The 26,511-nt window shown below is 42.1% G+C and overlaps 3 protein-coding genes and 1 pseudogene across 4 annotated transcripts; all 4 read left to right on the top strand.

The window, feature by feature from the left end:
* Positions 1–5,923: 5,923 nt before the first annotated feature.
* On the top strand, positions 5,924–19,451 carry LOC113160392 (annotated as a pseudogene).
* LOC113160373 (histone H2A-like) lies at positions 16,348–16,977 on the top strand. The gene has a single exon (XM_026357594.1). It carries the CDS (start codon positions 16,391–16,393, stop codon positions 16,778–16,780), a length of 390 nt encoding a protein of 129 aa, XP_026213379.1. The 5' UTR covers positions 16,348–16,390; the 3' UTR covers positions 16,781–16,977.
* Positions 19,452–22,510: 3,059 nt separating the features above from the next.
* Positions 22,511–22,931, top strand: LOC113160374 (histone H2B 1/2-like). Its single transcript, XM_026357595.1, has one exon. It carries the CDS (start codon positions 22,521–22,523, stop codon positions 22,890–22,892), a length of 372 nt encoding a protein of 123 aa, XP_026213380.1. The 5' UTR covers positions 22,511–22,520; the 3' UTR covers positions 22,893–22,931.
* Positions 22,932–23,033: 102 nt separating this feature from the next.
* Positions 23,034–25,685, top strand: LOC113160316 (E3 ubiquitin-protein ligase RNF26-like). 2 transcript variants are annotated; one of them, XM_026357525.2, is made up of 3 exons: positions 23,034–23,122; positions 23,563–23,588; positions 23,758–25,685. In XM_026357525.2, the coding sequence occupies exon 3, from the start codon at positions 23,760–23,762 to the stop codon at positions 24,870–24,872; it is 1,113 nt and encodes a 370-aa protein (XP_026213310.1). In that variant the 5' UTR covers positions 23,034–23,122; positions 23,563–23,588; positions 23,758–23,759; the 3' UTR covers positions 24,873–25,685. The 2 variants fall into 2 exon arrangements, with proteins under 2 accessions (XP_026213310.1, XP_026213311.1); XM_026357526.2 differs by lacking the exons at positions 23,034–23,122; positions 23,563–23,588 and having other exon boundaries at positions 23,706–23,794; positions 23,855–25,685.
* Positions 25,686–26,511: the final 826 nt, after the last annotated feature.

Raw genomic sequence — 26,511 nt, forward strand, 5'->3', positions numbered from 1 at the left:
AAATCCACCAACCAGGTTTGAACAATCAAAAAGAATCAAATCACCTGTGTAAAGTGACATTTGGCAGATTGTTGTGGTTGTAGTGAAAGAAACACTCTTTCCTCGTAGATCAGAGGGAACGTTGGCTTCAACATCAGGGGAACAGAACAATCTGATGGAAGCATTTCAATATCAACTTCCTGTTGTGTTCGTGTGTCGCCTCACAGCATCTCAGAAAAACTAAAAGGGAAATTACAGCAGGAATCAAAGGTGAAGTTCATGTAAACTGACGTTCAGATCATCATCAATCAATTTTCCATATCTCTGGTTATGACAATCAAACAAAAATCGATGATCCGCTCGGGTCCAGTTGTTGCCTTGCCCGTGAGCACTGTTTTGCTGGGATTCAAACCTCCCCCGACTGCCACCCTCCTGAGGTGGAATTATCTGCGTCTTTATGGATTTATGGGAGATTTATTGTTTTACACTGATGAGTATTTAGTTTAGTCTGCTGCAGTAAAATCACATAAAAGCCACAATAATTCTCATTGCACACAAGTATTTGTGTTTTCAAGAGTTTATAGACGTTAGATTGATGTTATTGTCATTTGAGCAGCTTCTGCTTCCACCACTTATGTCTGTCAAGGAATTTTAATCCACATGAATGTAGTTTATGGTTTTTAAACTAATTTTAGTACAGTTTAGTTTATATTTTAACATTAAATGTTATCAATTTTTTACACAGCCTTAACTGAAATTCTTTTTATTTTTAAAAATATCAATAAAATATTTCATCACTTACATTAATACGATAACTTTCATTGTGTGTTTTTCTTTCCTCTTACAGTGGCACTAATTACGAAACAGTTAAAGAATCTATTTAATATATTTCTGAAACATTTTTTTCTACAATCTTTTTTTTATTAATCTTTTTTTAAACTAATGTTTCATTAAATTAATTTATTCACATTTTTTAAAATCTGTCTAGTTTTATATCAGTACATTTACATTTATTTCAGATTAGTCTGAAGTTTATTCCTTGCACATACATATAATTTTATAATCTACACAGTTCAACAGTTTATATAAATAATTAAAAGGTAATATAAGTTTTAATGAGGCAAAGTTTTTTATTGTCATCATCCATAGTTTGGTTTATTTTTTTATGGTACATTGCAAATGGTGAGTGAGAGATACTATACTATATACTATACTATATACTATACTACACACCTTTAGAAACACCTTTATTTGTCATTTGTCACATTTACATGTTACAGATGAAATTGGTCCTCTGCATTTAACCCATCCCCCTGGGGGGATGTCTTGGTCCAGGACACACCAGGTGTCTGAACCCCAGACCTTCTGTATCTCAGGCCAATGATCTACCCACTGAGCCACCAGGCCACCTATACTATATACTTTACATTATATTATACTGTAGTATTGTATATAATATACTTTTGTGAAATCGTTTGACTGTGTTAAACAGTCGAGGCCCAAAGCTTGAGGTGAACATGTGTCTACACCCAGGATTTAGTCTGACCCATTGTCTCTACAGAGGACGATGAGGGTTAGGGTTAGGCCAGCAGCTGGTCAATCTGAACAGAGTGGGACGGGGGAAGGCGGGCCTTAAGAGAGCTTTTAAGAGACATTAAAAATTGTTTCAGCACTTTTTAAAACATAAAATGATATAATCTCGTATCAATGGAAACTCAGCATTAAATATAAAAATATAAACCTAAACTGTCGCCTCTTTAATCCTTCAGGGGATTTGGAAGATTAAAGTGCAGAGGAAATGTAAATAACTATTCCTTTGAAGGGACTTTAACCCTGAGGAAGGTTTCTGGACTTTGGTTCCTGGGAAGGAAAAGTATCAGGAACTTTCCTGTGGAACACACCTTATGTCTCAGTACTTCGATATTTTTCCTGAGTTCCACAATTAAAAATGTAGTGCAGCTATTTTACTCATTTATCGTTGTCCCTTCATATATATATATATATATATATATATATATATATATATATATATATATATATATATATATATATATATATATATATATATATATAAATACGGATATGTTATTCTTCTTTAAACACTTTTATTCGTACATTATGTTTTTTTGCAGTTTATGTCGTTTCACACTCAGTCAAAAGAAACTGACAGAACTCATTAACAAATGACAAATAAAAGTCAAACTTAACTACACTTCTTCAGTAAATGTACCTTGATATTTCCACTACTGATTATTTCTATGACCTTACTGATTTTTTAGTTTTATTTAAAGGTGAAACGTAGAAGAGCCTAATAAAGGAGGGTAGAGTGAACTGAGAGAAGAGATAAGGAGGATTTTGTGTGTGTGTGAACTGGGCGTCCATCTTATTTCTGTTTCCCTCTGTCACCTGTCCACAGGTGAACCATTAACCAACTAATGGTCATAAAACTCCACTTTATGGAAAGTTTGATGATGGTGGCGGGTCGTAAACACTGAAGCCTTTTATGGCCTCGCTAGCTGTTGTTCACCATGACACAGTTTACAGGCAGGAAAAAGCGTAGATGAAGTTCAGTCCTGAAAACCTCCAAAAACAAACTGTTAGCTTAGCTTGTATGTAGCAACGGAGCAGGTGTTATCGTTTCGTTAGCAATAATTCAACTCATTTTTTAGCCGCTTTTAAAGCTGTATTTTCAAAAGTATATACCATAAAAATACTCCACACAAACAGACACAGGAACGTGTTAGCGTGTAGCATTAGAATAGTGGTTTTCTCTGCTTTTATTCAAAGTTAAAGCTCAGAGTTATCAACTATAAGACTTGACGTGTCTGAAATAATAGAAAGAGTGAAGTGACATGAAGGTTTGCAGGTTTTATGAAGAAAACATACGGGAGAGCTGCTTTAGTGTTTAGTGTGTTCTGAAGGCCTGGTTCACATTATCCTTGTTATGTCATCTGAATAACTGTTCACAGCATACAAATGGGTAGAAAACATGTTTCCACAGCATCACGATGACATGTAGAGGCATTTTATCACAACTTAAAATAAAACAGCTCCTGGAAACTGACTAACTCTGCAGCTACGTCCAGTATGAAACTGAATGTAATCGCAGTGATGCTGTGAACTCCAACCAGAAAAGTAGCTTGAAAGCTGAAGAGAGAAATGACCTGTGTTCAGGGACATGTAGGAAGTCTCAATAAAAACAGGGATCAGTACTTTCTAATATTCCAGTTCTTAATAATAAAGGCAGGTCTGTTATTTTCTTTCTGGTAGACATTGTGAACAGACTATTTCATATCCACCGCTGTGAATATGAGACTAACCTGATGTAAACTCGTATTATTATTCTGTTTCATGTCCCTTAATAGAAGTATTTACAACAACAGGCAGCTTTGCTGTGCCCAGTTTTCCATCCGAGGCCTTTGGGCTGCACATGTGCAGAAGGTCCACGTCCTCCGACCTTTATGTCCTTACATGTCGTTTGGCCCTGACCATCGATGACCTATACGAGTGTTTGTTGTAGAAGTTATTGTTTCTTGCAATGGCACCAAAACGTCTTTTCTTTTTTAGTTTGTGAAAATATTGAATGTTTTCGTAAAAATCCTTCAACCTCACATTTGTCACATGTGGTTAAAATACAGCAGCAGGCAGTTGTCGCACAATGGACTCGAACTCCGTGTGTGTTATAAATGCTTTCAACATTTATAATGTTCATCAAATGATCTGTGTGCTCGTATTTTACAGCAGGACACATCTGCTCATAGATTGTTGTGGTTAAAGATCGATTATTGGTCTCATAACTAATTGTTATGAAGTAACGTGACGTTGTGTTCAAACAGCTGATATCAGTTACGTACTGATATAAATGTTCATCAACCAAGAAGACGGCTAACTCGTGTTCAGAGAGCTTCTTTGATTCATTTGGAGAAGGAGCCTGTGTGTCCTCCTCACATGATGAATTCAATGGACAAATAAACAATGTGGTTGTGCAAATTCGGAGCTCTGGTTCGTAACTTCAGTGTCTGGATTTCTGCCAGAAAATTTAGATTAGAGACGTCTGCAGTGGAAACAGAATCAATACTGGATTTATTCCGATTATTGATCAAACACAGGGACAAACGAGTTTAGAATAAAGACATGAACAATTAAGAGCTACAGAAAGTTTTAACCGATCAGACCGATTTTAGACTTAATTTTAAAAAAGCTGCTTAAAAAGTTATGAGTAACATTATTATTATTATTTTAAATGCACTACTGTCGTCCTTATTGAATTCAGCAGCACTGTATTTTTTAGAGGTTGGATTTTAACTTGTTGCCTTTTTAGTTTCTGGGTTTTTCTTTCTGGTTTAAATTCAGCTGTGTGTTGAGATGTCTGCACATAGCGATAATTTTACCACAGTAACAATAACTTATAATTGTTTTATCTGTCAGTTTATAATTACACTTCAAATATATGGGAGATTCATTTCCGACGATTTATGTGTGAATCACTATTAATATTGCTACTGTACAACAAATAATAAAGTTTATTGTGGATCATTAAGTAACAGAGTAAACCTATAAATCAGCGTCTGTGGATCAGTGAAGAAAAAAATACACCTGTAAAGAATCACTTATGGCCAAGCTGTCAACAAATCTCTGTCTATGACACAGTCCAAAAATAATTTTAGTTTCTCAAAGTCAGATGACAAAGAATTATTTTCCAAATGACTAATTATATGAACAATCAACATAAATGTCCACATGCATTAAAAAGGCAGATGAACAAAAATAAAGATAGAAGTATTTTCTTAATTAATTAATTCTCAACTTTTTAACAGATAATAAAACTCTGCTAAATGTAAACGAATTTAAAATAATACGACTACAAGTGAATAAATCAGATGTTCTGTTGTGTGCTGCTGCCGCCTTGTGTTCAACATAAACAGAGAAGTTAGAATCAGCACTGATCCATCTCTTCAGTCTGGATTTTTCTTTACAGACATTTTTACATAAATGCATGTTTAAAATAATTTGGAACAAGCTGTTAAACCCAAGAAACTTTAGGTTCTGACTTTTGATTTGCTATATTGATAGTAGTTCTGCTGCTATAGGTTATTCTGCTGGGGGACCTCTACTGATAAACTGAGCTCCTCTCCTCTCTCCTTTCTCCTCTATCCATTCAAATTCTACCATTGCATGTCATTAACTTTGTGTCTTCTCTCTCCTGTAGTTTTGTTTCCTCCTCTCTGTCTCCATCTCTCTGTACTTTTCTGCAGGTATCCTCGGCCTGGAGCTGTACATCTCCAGAATCCAGTTACTGGTCCAGTTACTGGTCCTACCAACCTGTCCAGTGTCTCTGTTGCTTGTTGTTGTCTTATTGCCTGGTGTTCTTTTCTCTCTCCCCCCAACCGGTCGAGGCAGATGGCCGCCCACCCTGAGCCTGGTTCTACTGGAGGTTTCTTCCTCTAAAAGGGAGTTTTTCCTCTCCACTGTCTCCTGGTGCTGCTCAGTGGGGGTGTTGGTTTTCTATATAATTCTGTATACAGTTATATTTGTAAGATCTTAAACACTGATGACTTCTGTTGGGATTTGTTAATTAAACCTGGAAATGTAACAACGTAAAACGAAATGATCGTTTGATAAACTGAAATATGCGGAAGAAGCAGCGAGGACTTTTTAAATTATTATAGTATTTATTACATCAAGCAGATCATCAGAAATGTGACGTAATGCGGAAATCGTTCCTACGGCGCAAATTTCCTTGTTTCAGAAACAGGATCTTCAGTCGCTGTCGGTGATTGGTTAGATTAAAAACTTCAAATCCCTCCGTCCAATAGCTTTGTCTGTTACAGCGCGCGCTTTTCCACGGCTTGACCAATCAGCGCTGAGCCCGCTCCGACGGGCCCTTTATAAAGCGGCTGTTCGCGGTTTCCGTCATTCCTTCTTCCGCCGTGAACGCAGAAAAGATCCAGAACCAGAAATGGCCCGAACCAAGCAGACCGCCCGTAAATCCACCGGAGGCAAAGCTCCCAGGAAGCAGCTGGCCACCAAGGCTGCCCGTAAGAGCGCCCCGGCCACCGGCGGAGTCAAGAAGCCCCACCGTTACAGGCCCGGTACCGTGGCTCTCCGAGAGATCCGTCGCTACCAGAAATCCACCGAGCTGCTGATCCGCAAGCTGCCCTTCCAGCGCCTGGTCAGGGAGATCGCTCAGGACTTCAAGACCGACCTGCGCTTCCAGAGCTCGGCCGTCATGGCTCTGCAGGAGGCCAGCGAGGCTTACCTGGTGGGGCTCTTCGAGGACACCAACCTGTGCGCCATCCACGCCAAGAGGGTCACCATCATGCCCAAAGACATCCAGCTGGCCCGACGCATCCGCGGAGAGAGAGCTTAAGGACTCCGCTCCACACCAACCAGCACAAAGGCTCTTTTCAGAGCCACTCACCTGGAACCAAAGAGCGAAGTGACCTGAAGTCACGTGACGTTGTTTTTAGATTAATCATCAAAAAGATCAGTTTTTTAAACGTTTAACTAGAATTATAACTCTTTAAGAGTTAAAATTGATCCGTTTTATTCTTTTCACGTTTATTTGTCTTATTTATAATAAAACATGTTTTCAGGTCGATCTCGGTTCAGATACTGGGTTCTTCTGATTGGAGCTGTCTTTTATTTTCCCATGTGACTAATGAGAGCAGGAAGCTCCGTGTCCCACCACTCACCTGGATGACTACTCCCCGTCAGGTGATGACATTCACAGCGAGGGAAACATTTCAGATGAAGGTGAACAAAGATAGGAAAGTGCTAATGAAAACCCAAGTTCTGAATTCTGCCTCTCCATGTTAACAGCAGGCTAATAGCACCCCCGCCCCCTTCACAGGTAGAATCAAACAAATCTGATCATTTAAGTTCATTTTCCCCAACACCAGATTTTACTGATCCATCATCCATTGATCCACACATCGGCATTCAAGAATTGAGATTAAAAAAAGACTCTGGCAGAAAGGAAAATGTGTAATATCAATAGGTGTCGGGATATTCTTTAAAACACACGATGTAGAAATTATTAGAAGAAGGGATGTTATCGCAGGTAGATTATTAATGATTGACTGTTTTTATGAAGGGGATTAATACAGAGTTGTTAATGTCTATACTTCTCCTACTCGAACACAGAAAATGCAATTATTTAAACGTATAAAATAATTATTTGTAGGTTATAACTTAATTTTATGTGGTGATTTTAATACTGTCACTGAAGAAAATGATAGATGCAGTTCTGTGTCTTTTAAATTGTCCAGAGAAGGAAAACTCTTAAAAAAAACGTGTCACGACACAATGTTGTGGCTCTGAGAGCATCCTGAGCGGCTGCATCACTGCCTGGTTTGGGAACTGCACCGTTTCGGATCGCAAGGCCCTACAACGGATAGTGAGGACAGCTGAAAAGATCATTGGAGTCTCTCTCCCCTCCATCACGGACATTTACACCACACGCTGCATCCGCAAGGCTACCTGCGTTGTGGACGACCCCACCCACCCCTCACACCCAATCTTCACACTTCTGCCATCAGGGAAGAGGTTCCGGAGCATTCGGGCCTCACAACCAGACTGTTGAACAGTTTCTTCCCCCAAGCCATCAGGCTCCTCAACACACACACCACAAACTGAACCGAGCACACACTCTCTAGATCTGTCATGTTTCCATCTTTCAGATGTAAATTGTAGTCATTTCCGTGACTGGTCGCTGCTGTTTTGTGTTTTGTGTTCTGTGTTCCACTGTCTTCAGACGTCTGTCTGCACTTTCTCTTTGTGTTATTGCACAGGATGCACTTTATGTGTTTTGCTAGGACAACTTAGCAGTCCTCAGCTCCATGTTCTGTCTTGTTACTGTCTTATGTAGAACCATGGTTCTGGAGAAACGTTGTCTCATTTCACTATGTACTGCTTCAGCTATATGTGGTTGGAATGACAATAAAGCTTCTTGACTTGACTTGATATGTGCAGAGCTGTTCGACCTCTCAGCACAGAGTTCACCAGATTTGATTCAAAAACCAAAACACGAATCGACAGAATTTATGTCTCCAAACATTTTAAAGGAAATAGTTATTCAACTCTGTTAAATGACTTTTCTGACCATCTCCTGGTAACAACATCCTTGTCCTCTAGTCCCTCGGTTAATAAAGGATTCTGGATGTTAAATACACAGATATGAAATAATAAAGACCTTATAACAGAATTAAATGATGAAATTCATAAAATAGCTCATTTAAACATATTAGTTAAATCTGATATAAAATATGGGAAATATTAAGACATAGAATGAGAGATTTCCTCAAATGTAAAAGTAAAGAATTAAACAAACTTTAAAATGCTCATTCTGATAAATTAATATATATAGTATATTAATTTAAAACAGATGAAATCTCGATCTGACTCGGAGGACAATACAATGACGAGTTTAAAATCAGAAATTAATAAATATAATTTAGTGATAACATTTCTGAAATGTCAGAAGTAGATGACAGAGGAAATGTAATGTACGTACCGAAATCAGAACAATGAATGCAGAGTAAATATAATAAATCAATAAAAAACTAAGATGGTGTTATTGTACAGGATGAAAAGAGAAGTAATCCAAGAGCTCTGTGCTGACGCTTATAAAGAAGTGAACACAGACTTCAACAGCGTGAACTCCTTTTTGGAGACTCTCCCTTCATACAGCTCCAGCTCTCTGCTCAGTGACATCTCCCTCCTGCCTGCCTGCGGTGCTCTTCTCTGAGGCCTCCCTGAGATTATCAAGAGAGCGGCTGATAGAAATGGTATTCCTCTGCCTCCAGAGCCGCCTGCACATGCTCCCAGCGTCATGGTCGGTGACATCTACCACAGCGAGCAGGAGGCTAAACGTCTTCTGCTGTGGCTGACCTTTCCCGCCCTCCACCCTTTCCTATCGGAGGCCGGTCAGAACCCTGAGAAGCTAAAGGCTCTGGTCGCTCATTACGACCCTTTCACGAGAGTCCACAGAGAGACAGAGCGTGGCTTTCTTGTCGTCCCCGCCGCTAGAGCCACGTTCAGCCTCCATCTTGCTCCCTAAGGCGACCTGAGTTGAGCAGATGTTGGCTACTCCTCCATCTCCCCACAGAGCGTGAAAGAAATCACGACTGCACATGCGAGTGGGGATAAACCCAATAGTGACAGCTCTTAAAGGGCAACGCCTATACTCATAGAAGCTGGGGTTACAATACGTAACCATGGTTCCTCCTCCTTCTCCTCATGACGGTGGGGAGAAGAGGAAAAACCCCTCTAAAATAGTGACTCTGGACTTAAAGGAGGATGTTATTACTTCAGCAGTACACGCAGGATTAGGTCTGAGAATGGGCAAAGCCCTGTCCTCTCTGGTAACAAGGCACAGCGTGCATAGAGCGCCCACTCTTTTAGCCGAAATCAGGGCTAATTATACTAATTACTGTCTTTAACCGTACCACAGACGTTTTTTTTTTTTGCCAGGGATATAAACCATAGACTGGTGTGGAAACACAGCAGATCCAGTAGGGACAGGTGTTCCACAAGCTGCATCGCGTGGAGCGCTGTGGTTTCTCTGGACATAGAATCAAGTCGTCCATATAAAATAGACTCTGATTCATTTCCTGCGTAATGACTCCAGGGCCACCTCTACACATTTGGAGAATGTTCATGGGGCCAGAGAATAACGGAAAGGCAAACAATTGTACTGAACTCCTTGGAATGAGAAATGCAGGAATTTCCTGTGCTTTGAGATGATAGGCACATGGAAATAAATGTACCTCAGGTCGAATAAAGTGAACCAATAACCAGGACAAACACAGTCCATCACATGTTTTATGGTGAGCGTGTGGAAAAGTCTCTTCATTTGTTAAAGAGAGACAGATCGAGAAAGGGTCTCATATCAATCGTTTTCTTTGGAACAAGAAAGTAATGAGTAAAAGCCCCTGTTTATCTCTCCTATTGGACCTCTGAAAATGGCTGCTTACTCCTGTAGTTCTGTTAACTCCGTCTGCAGAGCAGCTGTCTCTGTCTAGGGCGGCATCACTGTCTCCACCACTCCGCTAATTGGAGGGGAGGAACTGCAATGTATATTCCTTTTTTTATTACTGTTCATCCACCTGTTCAATGGAAGCAGATTTTGCCACACTAAGTAACACGGGTGAAGCACTTCGGTGGAGCCTTCGTGAACACGGCTGACAGCCAGTAGACAGCACCCTCCGCCGCTGTGACAGCTGAGTGGCCACTCGTTGCAACCCATGGGAAGGCGAAAGCTAAATGTTGTGAATCCAGAAAAACAGAGTCGTCATCTGATTCACACCAGAGAGGAAAACCACTGCTAACACGCACGTCATGTGGGGCTCTTATACTTTGTATGCGAACCTGAGGGAATGAGCCCAGTGCCGCAAAAAAAATCCCAACTGCGCATGTGCGCGGGATAAAACCAATAGCAACAGCTGTTAGAGAGTGAAGCCTCTATGAAATGGAATTTTCTATATCAATCTTTGAGGTTAGAGATGACTACATGGATGATTTATATGAAGGGATAGGATTTTATGGTAGGTTAATACTAATAACGCAGCGTTATTTGCATTCGTAAAAAACTGTGAGAACAGCATGATTTTAATCAAATTTTTCAGTTGATTATTGTGTAAAGGGGGCTGGTAATTTTGTGTAACAGTTATATATATTATAATATTTTACTACATGCTGACGTTAGCTAGCAAACATTGATCATCCCTACAAGGTTAGCTGACAACATTGATACATCTTTATCTGTTTGCATATAGTTATTATTATTATTAACATAATAGTTAAATGTGTAGTGGTCATTTGGTTTTATTGATCATTTAGCTTTAGCTGATCATTTTTATCATTTAGTTAACGTCAGTTATGTTACTATTGTTAGCTAACGATCGCGTTTGCTTGTTAGCATTCCCACCGTGTTTTCATTTTTGATTCTTACTATAATTATTTAATTTTTGATCTAATTTTCTGATATTCAATTCAATTCAATTTTATTTGTATAGCGCCAATTCACAACAGAAGTTATCTCAAGGCACTTTACAGTGTTTAAGGTTTAAGACCTTACAGAGAATATTTATACAAAAAATGATACAGAAAACCCAACAATCCTATTTGAGCAAGATTTATATATTTTAATTGTATATGTAAATAAACAGGTGGGAGCCAACAGGGTGGACTACCTGGAAGATGCAGAAGCCAATCATCCATTTTGACACATTTTGCCAGGTTTCCTGTGTTGTGTCAGGTCATTGAAACTCATTGCTGGAATCTGTTGATTTGCTTTAAGGTTTTAAAAAAAATTAATTATGTGAATTACACTGAACAGTTTCTACCATCCGGAGTCTCAGTATGCTGTGTACTGCATTAATGGACACAAGTCCTGTTCCAGTTTCTGTTTTTGAGGACAACAGTTTGTTTTACCAACAGCGCATGTTGAGGACGTTTTTCTGTTGGTTTTTTTTTGTAATGTTGTTCAAATGTTATTTTTATGCCATCACACAGGTGAAGGTCATAGCTGGAGGGTTTTTTTGGAGGCCCATTGTTTGGGATTTGTCTTCTTTTTTTAAGCAGTGTCTTCATAACACTTCAGAACCTTCAACCTGACTGGTTTCTAGTTGTGCTCTAGTTCCATCACCTCTTTGAGCGTTAGAATCGATCAAACAGCTAAACACCGGGAAAAGTCCCGGTCCAGACGGTCTGCCCACTGAGTTTTACCAGTTATACATTGACGATGTTTTAAACATTCTTACTTCCATGTTTAATGAAGATCTGCAGACTGGCTGTATGGGGGAGAATTTTTATGAAGGAATCATGTGTTTGTTATATGTAAAAGATGATGAGACCGATGTCGAAAATTACAGACATTTAACCATTATGAATACAGATTATAAAATTTTAGCCAAAGTTATTATGAACAGATTAAACGATGTATTAGATGAAATCATAGACAAAGAACAAACATGTGCAGTGAAAGGACGAGTGATGTGGGATAACTTATGTATCCTGAGAGAAATTCTAAACAAACCAGACGAAAGCAAAGGATTCTTTATTTTAGGTTATTTTAGGCGCTCAGGGTGAAGGGCCTGGCTAACGCCGACGACATTTGTGTTAATATTAAAAACCAGACAGAAACAAAAGAAAAAAAAATTACGTAGTCACTTGAAATTATATGAAAAAAACGCAGGTGCTAAATGAAATCATAATAAAACAGAAGGAGTTTGGATTGGAGCAGAGTGTGACTAACCAGATATTAACATCCAGGTAAAACCAGAAATCAAAGCTCTGGGTTTAATTATCTGTAATAATGGAAGCAGTGAAAGAAACTGGGAAAATAAGAAGTAGCAGGAGAGTGGTGGGGGGGGGGGGCAGGCCGCCTGGGTGCTGCTGGGAGATGCTTAGGAGGAGGAGGTAGAGGTGGTTGGAGTGGAGCTGATGGAGACGCAGCGACAGCCGTGGCCGGAGGGCGTCTCGGTCTAGAGCGGGTGTCTCTGCGATCGTTTCAGGAAAGAGCTGAGCACTGAGAACGCGTTGATGCCCGCCTCCATGATGTGAGTCTCTTCACTCTGTCTGCCTCCTCTGATGCCTGTTGTAGGTGCGGCCCAAACAGCCCATCGAAGCTGGTGGGACCGTCCAGAAGGCCTTTTCTAATCTGTTCAGGAAGCTGAGACATGTGAAGCCACATGTTACACTGCAGCATGGTCATCCAGGCCATGATGCGAGACTGCACCACCGGCGCGGATGAAGACAGTGTGTGAATGGCCGCCATAGCCTTGCCGATTTCGTCCGCTAACTCGTCTGGCAGCGCTTCAGGCTCCGCAGCGATAGAGGAAACAGAAGAGCTGAGAAGGGCAATGTTATTGATAGCGGCCGCTGTCTGAGTGGTCGCGGGAAGATGGGGAGTAGGCCGACGTCTGATAAGATAAATCTTTATTGTCATTGCACAGTCACACTTACTACTACGACTTACAAAACTGCGAACTGTCCCACATTGGTGCAAAGAGAGAGAAAATAATAAAGATAATAATAATAATAATAATAATAATAATAAAGAAACTTACAATTACCCTTTATACAGAATAAGAAGATATATACACATTCACACCAGCTATATATACAGAATATACACTCAGAACATTAAACCAGATGTGTGTGTATTCATGAGGCCTATTGCTCTATTGTAAAAACTGTCTGTTTGTCCGTGACCTCAGCACCCTGAGTCTTTTTCCAGAGGGCACCCAGTGTCCTGGGTGTGTGCATTCTTTCATGATGTTGTGTGCCCTCCTAAGACAGCGGGTGCTGTAGAGGTCCTTCAGTGAGGGACGAGGGTAGCCAATGATTTTTTGGGCAGTGTTTATGACCCTTTGTAGAACCTTCTTGTGCCATGGTGCAGCTTGAAACCAAACAGAGATGCAGTATGTTACCACACTCTCAATGGAGCAATGGTAGAAGGCAACCAGCAGCTCTCTCTTCAGGTTGACCCTCCTGAGGATCCTCAGGAAGTGAAGACACTGTTGGGCCTTTTTCATAACCTACAGGGTTATGGTACTAGGTACTTGAAGCTTGGCACCCTCTTCACATACTCCCCATTAATGAGAATGGACTGCAGATCTGACTTCTTCCTCCTGAAGTCCAGAATCAGTTCGTTGGTTTAAGTGGTGTTTGGGATGGACCAAGTTGTTGTCCACACACCACCCCACCAGCCTCTGGATCTCTTTCCTGTATGCTGTCTCATCACCACCAGAAATAAGCCCCAGTACAGTGGTGTCTTACTGAGAGAGAGCTAAAGTTGACAAAGCGCAGCCTAGCATAACATCCTTGTGTTTTCTGGTGGGAAATGGTGGTGTGGAGCGCTGTGATGATGGCGTCGTCTGTCGATCTGTTAGCTCTGTATGCTAAATTGCAATGGGTCGAGTGTGGGTGGGAGGTAGTACATGATGTGACGTCGGACCAGTTTCTCAAAACACTTCATTATGACAGGTGTCAGAGCTACTGGTCGGTAGTCATTGAGGCTGCTGATGGTGGTCAGCGGGACAATTGTGGCTGACTTCAGACATGGTGGGATGTAGGACTGAGACAGTAATAGTGAGCTTCAGCTGCCTCGGGTCCTTCCACCTCGAAGTGTGCAAAGAAGTGGTTTAACTCTGCATCACCCACAACCATCATGGTGTTGCAGGACTTGTGGTTGGTTAGGTGGTGGACCCCCTGCCACACCTGCCGTGTGTTGTTGTCCCTGAAGTGGTCCTCAATCCTCCTCTTATAAGCTGCCTTGGCCTCTTTTGAGGTTAGCTCTGGCTGCGCTATATTGGGCTTTGTCACCGGATCTAAAGGGCGACATCCAGGGTTTACGATTGGAGTAGACCCAGTGACACTGTCAACGCAGAAGTTGCAATCACATGGACGTGTGGCAGTGTGTTTGCACCCCTTGTTGCACATTTAATGTGCTGATCAAATTTGGGGAATGCTGACCTTAAATAAGTCCCCAGCTATGATGTGCACTGCGTCAGGATGAGAGTTCTGCTGGGTGCTTATTGCATTGAGCAGCAAATCCATAGCTAGCATTAGCATCAGGAATGACAGAATGTAAATGGGTCTGCATTTAACAATAAAATATTCTACATCTTGGGAACAGTAGCTGTCATTTGTTGCATTTCTGCACCAGTTGTTGTTGATGTAGACGTATAGCCCCCCTCCTCTGCTCTTACTGGAGTCACCGTTCCTGTCATGGTGGTAGACCGTAGCCGAGTTCGGTATGGAAGCATGCAGCCAAGTCTCTGGGATTACCCCACAATGCACAGTCACGGAAACACTTGTTGGTTGCATTCTTCAGCCTCAGTTCGTTGATTTTGTTTACTATGGATCTTCCCTCTTTTTGCTTCCATTGTTTGCGCTTCCTCTTGAACTTGCTGCTGGGGGGAACCATCCACGGAGACCCCTGGGCCCTGACTATGCCCTGTGGAATGTCGTCGAAGCGGTGAAAGTCCGACGTTACAGACCTTTCACAGCGTAAACCCAAGCTCAGGAGATCTTGACGACTCTATCCAAACTGTGCTCAGCATCCGGTGGTTTTCCAAAAAGTAGCACACCAAACCAAACATACACACAAAGTAAATAAAGCACAGTGAGTGAGGAACAGTAAGTCGCAGTGTCTGTGCGCACCACCCTCTTTTTCCTTCCTTCCTGCCGAAAAAGGTCGCCTTAGGGAGCAAGATGGAGGCTAGACTTGGCTCTAGCGGTGGGGCAGCAGGAAAGCTACGCTCCGTCTCCCCGTGGAGATGGAACAACCTTAGGCTTTAGCTTCCCACGGTTCAGACCGGCGTCTGATAGGAAAGGGCGGAGGGCGGGAAGAATCAGCCACAGCAGAAGACATTTAGCCTCCTGCTCGCTGCGGTAAATGTCGCCGACCATCTCGCTGGGAGCAGGTGCCGGCGGCTCCGAGGCAGAGCAATACCTTTCCTGTCAGCCGCTCTCTTAATAATCTCGGGGAGGTCCCGGAGAAGAGCAGCGCCGGCGGGAGGGAGAGAGGGGATGGCGTGCCGCCGTACTGCCTGAAGCAGAGCACGACACGGTCCACAGTATAAATTAATATATGGTGATTTAATTTAATGAGTCTGGTTCTGCTGGAGGTTTCTTCCTCTAAAGCAGGGGTCACTAACAACGCAGACCGCGGTCCAGATCCGGACCACAGAAAGGTGCTAGTCTCAGAGCCCAGTATGAGCAGTCCACCAGGATCTGGAGCCACATCCTCAGTTTGATGTTACATAACAAGAAATTTGTCACAAGGTTTTTGAATTGTAATGAATTCATTTGATTTGACAGTATTGATTACATGCAGGGTACTTGATAATATGTCGCAGTAAAGAGTTAGACATTAGAATCTTCTGGACCTTTGCTTGTAAAAATTTTGTGTCACCAGATCTCTTTAAATTTTACTTGAATACCCCTGATGTAGGAGAGAGGAGAGGAGCTCAGTGTATCAGTAGAGGTCCCCCAGCAGACTAACCTATAGACGCAGAACTAAGAGATGGTTCAGAGTCACCTGATCCATCTCTAACTATAAGCTTTGTAAAAAAGGAAAGTTTTAAGTCTAGTCTTAAATGTAGAGAGGGTGTCTGCCTCCAGAACCTGAACTAGGAGCTGGTTCCACAGGAGAGGAGCTTGATAGCTATATGACGTGGATTTAAAAGCTGAACTGAGCGATGTTGAATTTTATTCTGAAAATCCTGACGAACGGAAACGCTGCAACCGCAACAGAGAGCTGAACTGAGCTTTGTTGTGATTGGTGGATCCCAGTTGACGCTGAGCGTGGCCAATAAACGAGCAGCAGAGCCACAATATAAGCACGGTGTTCTCGCTCTGAGCCTCATTCTCGTACCAACCTGTACTTTGATCTTCAAACATGTCTGGACGCGGTAAAGGTGCCGGTAAAACCAGAGCGAAGGCCAAGACCCGCTCGTCCAGAGCCGGACTCCAGTTCCCCGTGGGTCGTGTCCACAGGCTGCTGCGTAAAGGCAACTACGCGGAGCGCGTCGGCGCCGGAGCTCCCGTGTACCTGGCGGCTGTCCTGGAGTATCTGACCGCTGAGATCCTGGAGCTGGCTGGAAACGCTGCCCGCGACAACAAGAAGACCAGGATCATCCCCCGTCACCTGCAGCTGGCTGTCCGCAACGACGAGGAGCTCAACAAGCTGTTGGGCGGAGTCACCATCGCTCAGGGCGGCGTGCTGCCCAACATCCAGGCGGTGCTGCTGCCCAAGAAGACCGAGAAACCCGCCGGCAAGGCCAAGTAAACCGGGACCGGCTCCGACCACCAACACAAAGGCTCTTTTCAGAGCCACACACCGACTCTGAAGGAGCGGGTTCCGTTTGTCAGACTGCTCTGATTAACTTTAGTAAAACAATAAAAACCCCGAACCACTCTGTTCACGAAGGTACAACAACGTGTCAAAGGTCATCAGCACCTCTTACTTACAGAATCTAAAGAACGTGTTTCTTCTGCACACTGAAGATCAACAGTCTTAAATAACGCTGAAATGCAGAACATTCAATATTCATAAAACTTAATTAATCCCAGAGGGAAACTGTTTAGTTCTCAACACGGAAAGATCCAACACATCAATACAGAAAAACCCAATATATGTGCTACATTAAAATAGAAATTAAAAAACTACATTAATAACTACAGTCCAGGATGAAATGATGACAAACTAAGTTGAGGAATTAAACTATTTGATGACCAACACTCTTTGAACCCACAACACAGCAGCAGTAGAGTCATCATCAGTTCATGTCTAAAGAACAATTTCATCAAGATATGTTAAAAAGGTTCAAGGACAAAACAAAAATTTAAACAAAAAAAGAAATATATCATCATGAATCATTAACCCTAATCATTGTTCTCAGAGTCTTAAACTGCAGAACTTAGTTTTCTTAGTAACACATTAATCCAGCATAAATCTAAATGATTGTATGTCAAAAAACTATTTGTAGACTGAATTAGACAAACAGTAAATTAGGGATTAATATTATTGTCTGTTAGTATGTGGTAAAGTCTAATCTTTGGCCTTTTATTTTGAAAGTACAGAATGCGCATGGAAACAAATGAAGACTTTTATTTTTTCACTTTAACCAAACTTCAGCAACATTGTATCAAGAATTTCTTCGTGAAACTTGTGTGTGATATTTGTCTGAGTCGAATTAAATGTGATTGTATCTTTGAAATAAACAGAACTTCAGAGAAACTCAGAGAAACATCAGTTTATGTCGAAACAAAGAAAAGAAGAGAAAGAAGCTTCAACCGCTGCTGGAGCTCCGCCTCCTGTCCTCTATCACGTCCGCAGAGCAGCAGTAAAAAGCCCCAGTCGGACTCCGAGCTCCAGATCCGACTTTGATCCGACGAAGAAGATCAGTGAACGATGAGTGGAAGAGGCAAAGGCGGGAAGGGACTCGGGAAAGGAGGCGCCAAGCGGCACCGGAAAGTTCTCCGGGACAACATCCAGGGAATCACCAAACCCGCCATCCGACGTCTGGCTCGTCGCGGCGGAGTCAAGCGCATCTCCGGTCTCATCTACGAGGAGACCCGCGGGGTGCTCAAGGTGTTCCTGGAGAACGTCATCCGTGATGCCGTCACCTACACCGAGCACGCTAAGAGGAAGACGGTGACCGCCATGGACGTGGTCTACGCCCTCAAGAGACAGGGCCGCACTCTGTACGGCTTCGGAGGTTAAACCTGCTCCTGGACTCCAACTACAACCAAAGGCTCTTTTCAGAGCCGCTCACAACATCGACAGAGCTGCTTCCTTTAACAGGTTCCTTTAGTTCTCTACAGAACACTGTCAATAAACACGTTGTACAACAGTTGGTCTCAACCATCAAACACAAGAAGAAACTCAGGGAGACACGAGTGAACACGATCTGGACGAAGGATGAAAGGGGATCAATCATTAGAGAAGGGGAACTCGATTCTTTCAACTGACTCAGATCCGTGAGTGTCCAACTCTGTTCAAATGAACGACTCATTTTGTTCGTTTTACAGCGGGTTTCGGTGTCGCTCTCTAGTGGGCGAAGTAAAAATGGCCGCGGTTCTCAGACACTACATAGTGAAGACAACATGGTTTGTTCAGCTGACAAATCCACGAACAGTGAACTGCTGCTGCAGCCTGAGCTGTGACGGCTGGAAAAGGACGAGAAAAACTTATCTGGATAATGACTTTTAATTCAAGTAACAAGTTGCCGAAAATATTTACATGGTGCATTTATTGTGTCCAAAACGCGACGTTAATATTATTATCGATGTTGTTATTAATAATGTTACATTTAATTATTTTATGACAACAAATGTCAGTTCCCCACCTTGTTACAAAAGGAGAAAGGATTTACACAGTTTAATGGACAAAGGCAGCAATCATTACTGATGCTCACTGGAAACCACACATTTCATCCACATCTTCCACTCAAAGGCTCCAGCTTCATCGGCTTCAACACATTTTAACCACACACTCATTATGTTGCTTCTTACAACAGGTCAATTCTTCTATTGTCTCTGTGGCTGTTTGAGGTTTTCATTAACCGTCCTGGTTAAATATTAAAGTCTCAAAAACACGAATCTACATTTACTGTACAAAGACCCATCTAATTACAAATATAACATCACTGTTATTAATTATCTTACCAGTAACAGCAACAATAATGAAATTATCTTTACTATTACAGTTTGATTTATGACCATCATACATCTGGTTTTATAATAATAATAAAATACCTTGTTGATCCCCTTGTATTGTGATTATGAGTTGGAACATCTCCACATGTTCTCCCTCAGTATTCTGCACATGATGGAGCTGTTTAATCATAATAATAATTATACTGTTGTTTTGCACATCTACAGATGTTGTTGTACATTTATTATAAAGTTCAAATGTAAATATTTGTATTGTTCTTGAAAGGCTTGTTAAAAAGGAGATGGCCGCCCACCCTGAGCCTGGATCTGAGTGTTTCCTCTCCACTGATGCTGCTCAGAGGGGTTGTTTTTCTGTATAATTCTGTGTACAGTTATATTTTATTTATTTTATTTTATTTTAAGTTCTTAAACACTGTAAAGTCCCTTGAGATGACTTCTGTTGTGATTTGGTGCTATTCAAATAAAACTGAAATGAATTGAAAAGAACTATTGCTGTAACGTGGCTGGATAACGTGTAATAAAGAATAAAGAACCACAGGAGATCCTTTCTACCTGTGACCATCAAACTGTACAATTCCTGGTCCATAATTATTGACCCATTTTCATTCATCTATTTTAATCTATCTCATATATTCTGTATATATACTGAGTTTTCTGTATTGAGGATTTGCTGTATTTGTGTTAATGTGGATCTTTTCTATCAAAATCATTTCCTTCTGGGATTAATTCTAATCTTCAATAATAAATATTAAGAAATAGTTTTAGGCCCATCAACATTTTATTGATTTCATATTAAATAGATGTATTTTTAAATGAGCAGTCCTTCTTAAATGACTCTACAGCCTCTTTAATTCTGCTGTCTGCAGGTTTCCATAAGTAAATCACTGACCGACTGAACTCCTTCACCGTGATGATACATTGATCTGTGTGACACTGTAACTTCTTATTTAGATCGTTAGATCTGAAAATATCAGTCATTCTACAAACAACGTGTTCCAGTTTATTCTTTATCTAGAACAACACTTTTCATTCCAACCTGTTTTCAGTCTGACTGAACTCCACCATGATCCTCATCAGTGTGTTTGCTGCGACCAGAACATCTTCACTTCACTACAACAGGATCATCAGCAGACGGTTGATTTGACTTTCAGTCCCCGAACAAACATGTGGAGCAGCGGAGGAACCGGTTCTGGTGGATTCTGGATCCGTTTCAAGTCCTTTGAGGAGAGAAATGAGCAGAGGAGCGCTCGTCAGGACGCGGAACACGGGGACGTTTGGAGGCTTCACCGACAAAATGCAGCGAACTTCAGACTCGACACGAGCCGAATATGAAGACCCGCATGTCCGCTGTCAGCTCCGCTCACTTTCCGCCCTCGTGTCCGCTCCCACGGGGCTTTTTCTGGGTTTGATCGGTGCAGAGAAAACCTAAGAGGTCACCAAAAGAGAGCTGCTCTATAAAAGCAGAAGGTTTGGAGGTTTAGGCTCAGTAGATCTAGAACTAAAGTTAAAGATCGCCTTTGTAAAGAACATCTCAGCAGCCGTCTCCCGTGATGCTCTCTGGCTCGGTGACCTGTCTCTGTGGCAGAAGAGAAGAGGCAGAGCACGACACGGTCCACAGTATAAATTAATATACGGTGATTTTATTTCAGAATATCAGCACTTAGACATTTCATGGACCACAAGCACAAGTAAAACTATTTTTAATGTAATAAATGATTTTAAATATGGAGGTTTAATTAATTATAAACATGTACAAGAAGCACAGAGAAAGGAAGTTCTCCAAGCCTTGAAAACCAAACATCTGTCAGAGAGATGTTCGCTGGCTGATAAGTGTGGGTAGACTTCCTGTTAGAGCAGTAGTCTCATGGAGCTGTTACGTAACAACTAAACAATGTCCCATGATCTACTGTGATGAAGATGAGACACAGCAACACCTCCTGATGGACTGTTACAGAGCTCAGGAAGTGTGGACGGTTCTGAGGGGTCTGGGTCTGGACTTTGATGTCAACTACGGCTCCATCATGTTCACCCTGCACTTTGAGCCCATTTTATTATTGTTAAGATGATTAATCGCTCGATAGTCCAGGACTGGAATTTCCTACAAGTCTACAGAGCCTCCATAACTAACTGGACTCCACATTAACTTAAAGACTTTAATGTTATACTGGACTGCCCTGGTTCTTATTGGACATTTGACTGTTTACTCTGCACCTTTAACCCTGTTTTTATATTTGCTGCTGTTTTGCTGTTATTTTGTTCCTTGTTAATATTATTGATGATATTGTTGTTATATTTATCGCTGCTATGGAGAATTGTTGTGTTCTTTGCACTCTTTTAATGTCTAAATGTAAACATTTGTATTGTCCCTGAAACTTCAATAAAGATTAAAGGCTCTTTTCAGAGCCGCTCACAACATCGACAGAGCTGCTGCTGCTTCCTCTTCTTCAGTTCTTCCTTCTCTCAAACAACACACAAACACAAACAACAACAAGCTCAATAAATACACTTCAACTACATCACACAACACTTCAACTACATCACACAACACTTCAACTACATCACACAACAACATCAACTACATCACACAACACATCAACTACATCACACAACACTTCAACTACATCAGCTCCGACACAGGAATTGATCAACAGCACTTTAATTGCTCCACTTCAACACACAACACTTCCTCTGAACCCACAACACAGCAGCAGTAGATTCATCATCAGTTCATGTCAAAAGAACAAGAACTTTAACATTAAGATCTGTTAAAAAGTTTCAAGGATCAAACAAAAACTTCATAAACATAATAAATGTACAAAAACAGCAACAGGAAGAAAATGGACTAAACGTTTTTTCTTAGAAACTGAAGTGACTACTAAATAAAAACTCTTCAATCCTCTGGACCTCCAAGCTGTCTGTTAAAACCTCAGACATTTAATCATATGACAAATGGAGCAGGGAAACCATCTAAACCAAAATCCACATCATATAAACTGGTTTTAGTTCTTTTAATATTTTCTTTTAGAATCGTCGCACAAGCTCTTGTCTAATGTCAAATATTTGCTTTGCTTTACAGATCAAATGAGTGTGAATATAAAAGACTTGTTTTTCAAATCAACTTAAACATGAATCAACTCAGTGGAATTAATCAATTAATTAAATTTGAGAAACTTTTTATTTATTTACTTCTCATTGAACTGTGGTGTCTGTCTGGCGCATGCTCAGTCGCATGCTATGCACAGCCAATCGTGTGAGAGCGACAGCACAGTCGTATTTGCATGAAGCGACTATAAATCCACCGTCACGGCGTCACTGCCTTCATCCGTGGAAGAATCTGCCAAGGAACCAAAATGCCTGATCCAGTGAAAGCACCGAAGAAGGGCTCCAAGAAAGCCGTCTCTAAGAGCGTCACCAAGAGCGGCAAGAAGAAGAGGAGGACCAGGAAGGAGAGCTACGCCATCTACGTGTACAAGGTCCTGAAGCAGGTCCACCCCGACACCGGCATCTCGTCCAAGGCCATGGGCATCATGAACTCGTTCGTCAGCGACATCTTCGAGCGGATCGCCGGGGAGGCCTCCCGCCTGGCGCACTACAACAAGCGCTCCACCATCACCTCCAGGGAGATCCAGACCGCGGTCCGCCTCCTGTTGCCCGGTGAGCTGGCCAAGCACGCCGTGTCCGAGGGAACCAAGGCCGTCACCAAGTACACCAGCTCCAAGTAAACTGCTGCTGCAGCTCCATCAACACAAAGGCCCTTTTCAGGGCCGCTCACTCCGTCTGAGAGCTCGGTCCTGTTCGTGTCTTTTTATTAAAAACTAACCCGGACTCGAACCAGTTCGTCTGACGGTCCTCGGGTTAAAGGTTCCTCCGAACCAGCAGGTGGCGGCGAAGCGGCTCGTTCTGGCCCGAGAAGAGGAAACGGACCAAGCGTCGACTGAACCGGTTCCGTCGTGTGAGTAACTTCAGCTCCTGTTTTCTGCTGAGTAACGTTATTCAACATTAAACCGTTTCTTCGTTACCTGCAGTCTGAAGCTCGCTGCTGGTTTGAACCAAACTCCATTCAGAAAACGATGATTTTCAAGTTGACACGGTTAAATTAACGTCACTACTCCGTCCTCTAAATATGTCCAGTATAACGATGGATGGTTCTATTAAACACGGTGACCTGCAGGGAAATCAGAACCACTAGTAGTGTCTGAACAAATGCAGTAGATGATTTTGCATATTGACTAATTTTATTCATGTCTAGTTGATCCAAAGTTTAAATAAATGGCCCCTTAGTTTTTCACACATTGCTGCTAATACATGAGTTAAACAGGCGATTTACAGGATTTGATGACTTAAAACGAGTTGCTGACTTCCAGCAATAATCAAATCGACCTCTCTCTGCAGGCTCACCTGTTCTGACCGTGAAGGAGGTACTGAACTTTTTCTCCATTTAATAGAATGATCTCTGCAGTAAATCGGTGTCATCCTGTAGGTTATAAAACGCCACCAGGGGTCATAAGAGTCTGTTAAGGATCAGATTTGTGAACTGTCTCTGTAAACGTGGAGCAGATTCTTTCTGCAGCTCTGTTTTCTTGACAGACATGGATGCAGTGAGCGTGCTCTGTGTTGTCGTTGGGAGATGTGTGGACGCCTGCGGCCTGCTGCTCGACCTCCTCGTCAGCTCGCTCATCTTGCTGCTCCGCCTCCTCTCCAACGTGGCCGGTTCCCTCCACGACATGCTGGTCGCTCTGACCAGCTCCACTCTGGTCGAATACTGGAACCCACTATTTGAGGGTTTCAAGATGGTCGGACACCTCTTCTGTCACGTGGCGTGGCGCATTAAGGATGTGCTGCACCGCGGGCTCCTTTCAGGAAGCTGCATCCTGCGGCAGACGTGTGAAGGCATCTGCATCTTGCTCAGCCTCATCCTCTACCTTGTCAACACGGTGGTGAACGTCGTCCTCATCGGCACGCAGAACTGTCTGTCTGTGCTGCCCGATGTTTTGGACGTGGTAGCGGATCCCGTGCACAGAGTTGTAGAGCTGGCTCTGACTTTGCTGACCTTCCTGTACAGCTGTCTGGTCGGCGCCTCCGTGCTGCTGTGGACGTCCTGCCAGCTGCTGCTGGACTCCCTGGGAACATTTGGACGCGTCTTCATCGCAGTTTTTGCGGTCGACTGCCACAGCCTGCTCATCACAGCTGCCATCGTCTTGGTGGCTTTGCTGTTTCGGAACCCCAGGTTTCGTGTCCACGCTGGACGGCTGAGCCACCACCTGGTCCGTAGGCTGTACGCAGCAACGCTGGACGCAGCTCTGGCCCTTCAAGTGGTCCACGCTAGGACTGAGCAGGATATGAGCAGAACAACATTCCCACAGACTGATGCAGAGACCGAGCTGGTGCCACAGAATGAACCGAGCGTGCCGGACACTCAGGGCGTTGAACCAGTGAGCTGCAGCAGGAGGACGACTGGTGGGTCTCAACCAGACTCTGCTGTGGCCGATAGCGAACTGCTCGGTCTGCTGAAGGAGCAGGAAGAGAGGAAGAAGTGCATCATCTGTCAGGACTCGGTGAAAACCGTGCTGCTGCTGCCCTGCAGACACCTCTGCCTCTGCCGGCACTGTGCCGACATCCTGACCCAGCGGAGACCAGTCCAGCAGCGCTGCTGTCCGTTGTGCCGGCAGCACATCACACAGACCATGGACGTCTTCCTCTGACGGTGCTGGACCAGGATGATGGAGGCACAAGACAAACGAGATGCTGACCGTTTTTTATTTTTTTTTTCCTTCACTTTGAGCTGCAGCGATTTTTCAGTTAATCGATTAGTCGCTCGTCAAAATATTAAAAAGCAACAATTTGATATGTTTCTTTAAAGAAACTTTAGTTTCAGCCTCTTGTAGAAATGTTCTGGTTTGTTTGTCTGCGGTCGATCAAACTCAGCTTCTTTGGGTTTCAGACGGTTTGAAATGGGACTTTAGGAAATTCAAAATCGCGTCTTTCCAATTATCTGATTATCAGAAACTAATCACATCAAACAATCATCAAACTAATCATTAATAATTATGTTAAAGATAACAGAAAATGCATCATTTCACAATCTGTTAATCTTTGTCTATTTGTGGCTCCTGAACGTCTCAGAGCTGTTAAATGTTCAGATGGTTGTTCTGTTTTTTTTTTTTTTTTTTTTTTTTCAGCCCAAATGCCACGAAATTTAGTCCACTGTGATTAGAACACAGAAATTAGTGAGAGGCTAAAATCAGAGAAGCCATCACTTCACTAAGTTTATCAAATCATTAACGAGTTAATTCACTAATGGTTTCAGCTGAATGATTGTCAGTCACGTTCACATCATTTCACACTGATGCCTTGAACATTTTGGTGTCTTTTCTTTATTTAAATCTTATTTATAATCCATACATTTAATTATAATTAACAAAGAGGTTTAATATTTGTCAGGAGATTGTCACCTATGATGAATTTCACCTATGATGATTTCACTCCTTGCTAAGAAACCCTGCAATCAGACAGATGAGACACAGACAGCGTAGTCTTTGTACAAAGGGCACCCTCCTCAGTGTAACACCCTGAGAGAGTACACCGAGGGAGTTCCTTGGTCCTTTATTTATAGTCATGTGATATAAGAATGTACACTGTGTGAGTGGGTGTGATGATGTGTATGTGTGTATGTGTGTGTGTGTGTGTGTGTGTGAACTGGGCTATTATTATTATGTGTTATGGGTGAAGGCTGTGTATAAACCAAAACAATGATAGCATGAGTACAGAGTGTGACAATATGATTAGCTGTTTCACAGTTTTCTCTTAACATTCCCTCCTGTTTGTCATACTCTGTTATATCATCAGAATGTAATCACTTCATGAGATTTTCAATTACATCGTCATTGGTCAGAGTATTCATTAAAGTATCACAGTCCAGTTCAGTTTTTCATGGGGTCAGAGGTTACTAGCACATGACCCCTGTTGGAACACAGATCCTCAGCATCTGGTTCTTTCTCCTTTAGATGATAGTAGTCTCGTCTTCTGAGTCCTGTTCCTCCTCTGCTGCCGGGTCCTGTTGCATCAAGGCCATGTATGTATGCACATGCATTGCCATCATTCCATTCACCATTCACCATTCAAACTCAAATTTTATTTGTCACATACACAGTCATACACAGTACGATATGCAGTGAAATGCTTAGGCGACTGCACGTGACCTTAAAAAATAAAAGACCATTTAAGACTGTTTATAGGAGATAAACATACTAAAGAAGTAGAAGTAGATTTAACTGAATAAGAATAAAGAACAAAATATCTGTACAAGAATACAAGTTGAGGTAGTTTTAACTAAGAAAATAT

Source organism: Anabas testudineus, chromosome 10, assembly GCF_900324465.2.
Source record: "Anabas testudineus chromosome 10, fAnaTes1.2, whole genome shotgun sequence".
NCBI classification, from domain to species: Eukaryota; Metazoa; Chordata; class Actinopteri; order Anabantiformes; family Anabantidae; genus Anabas; species Anabas testudineus.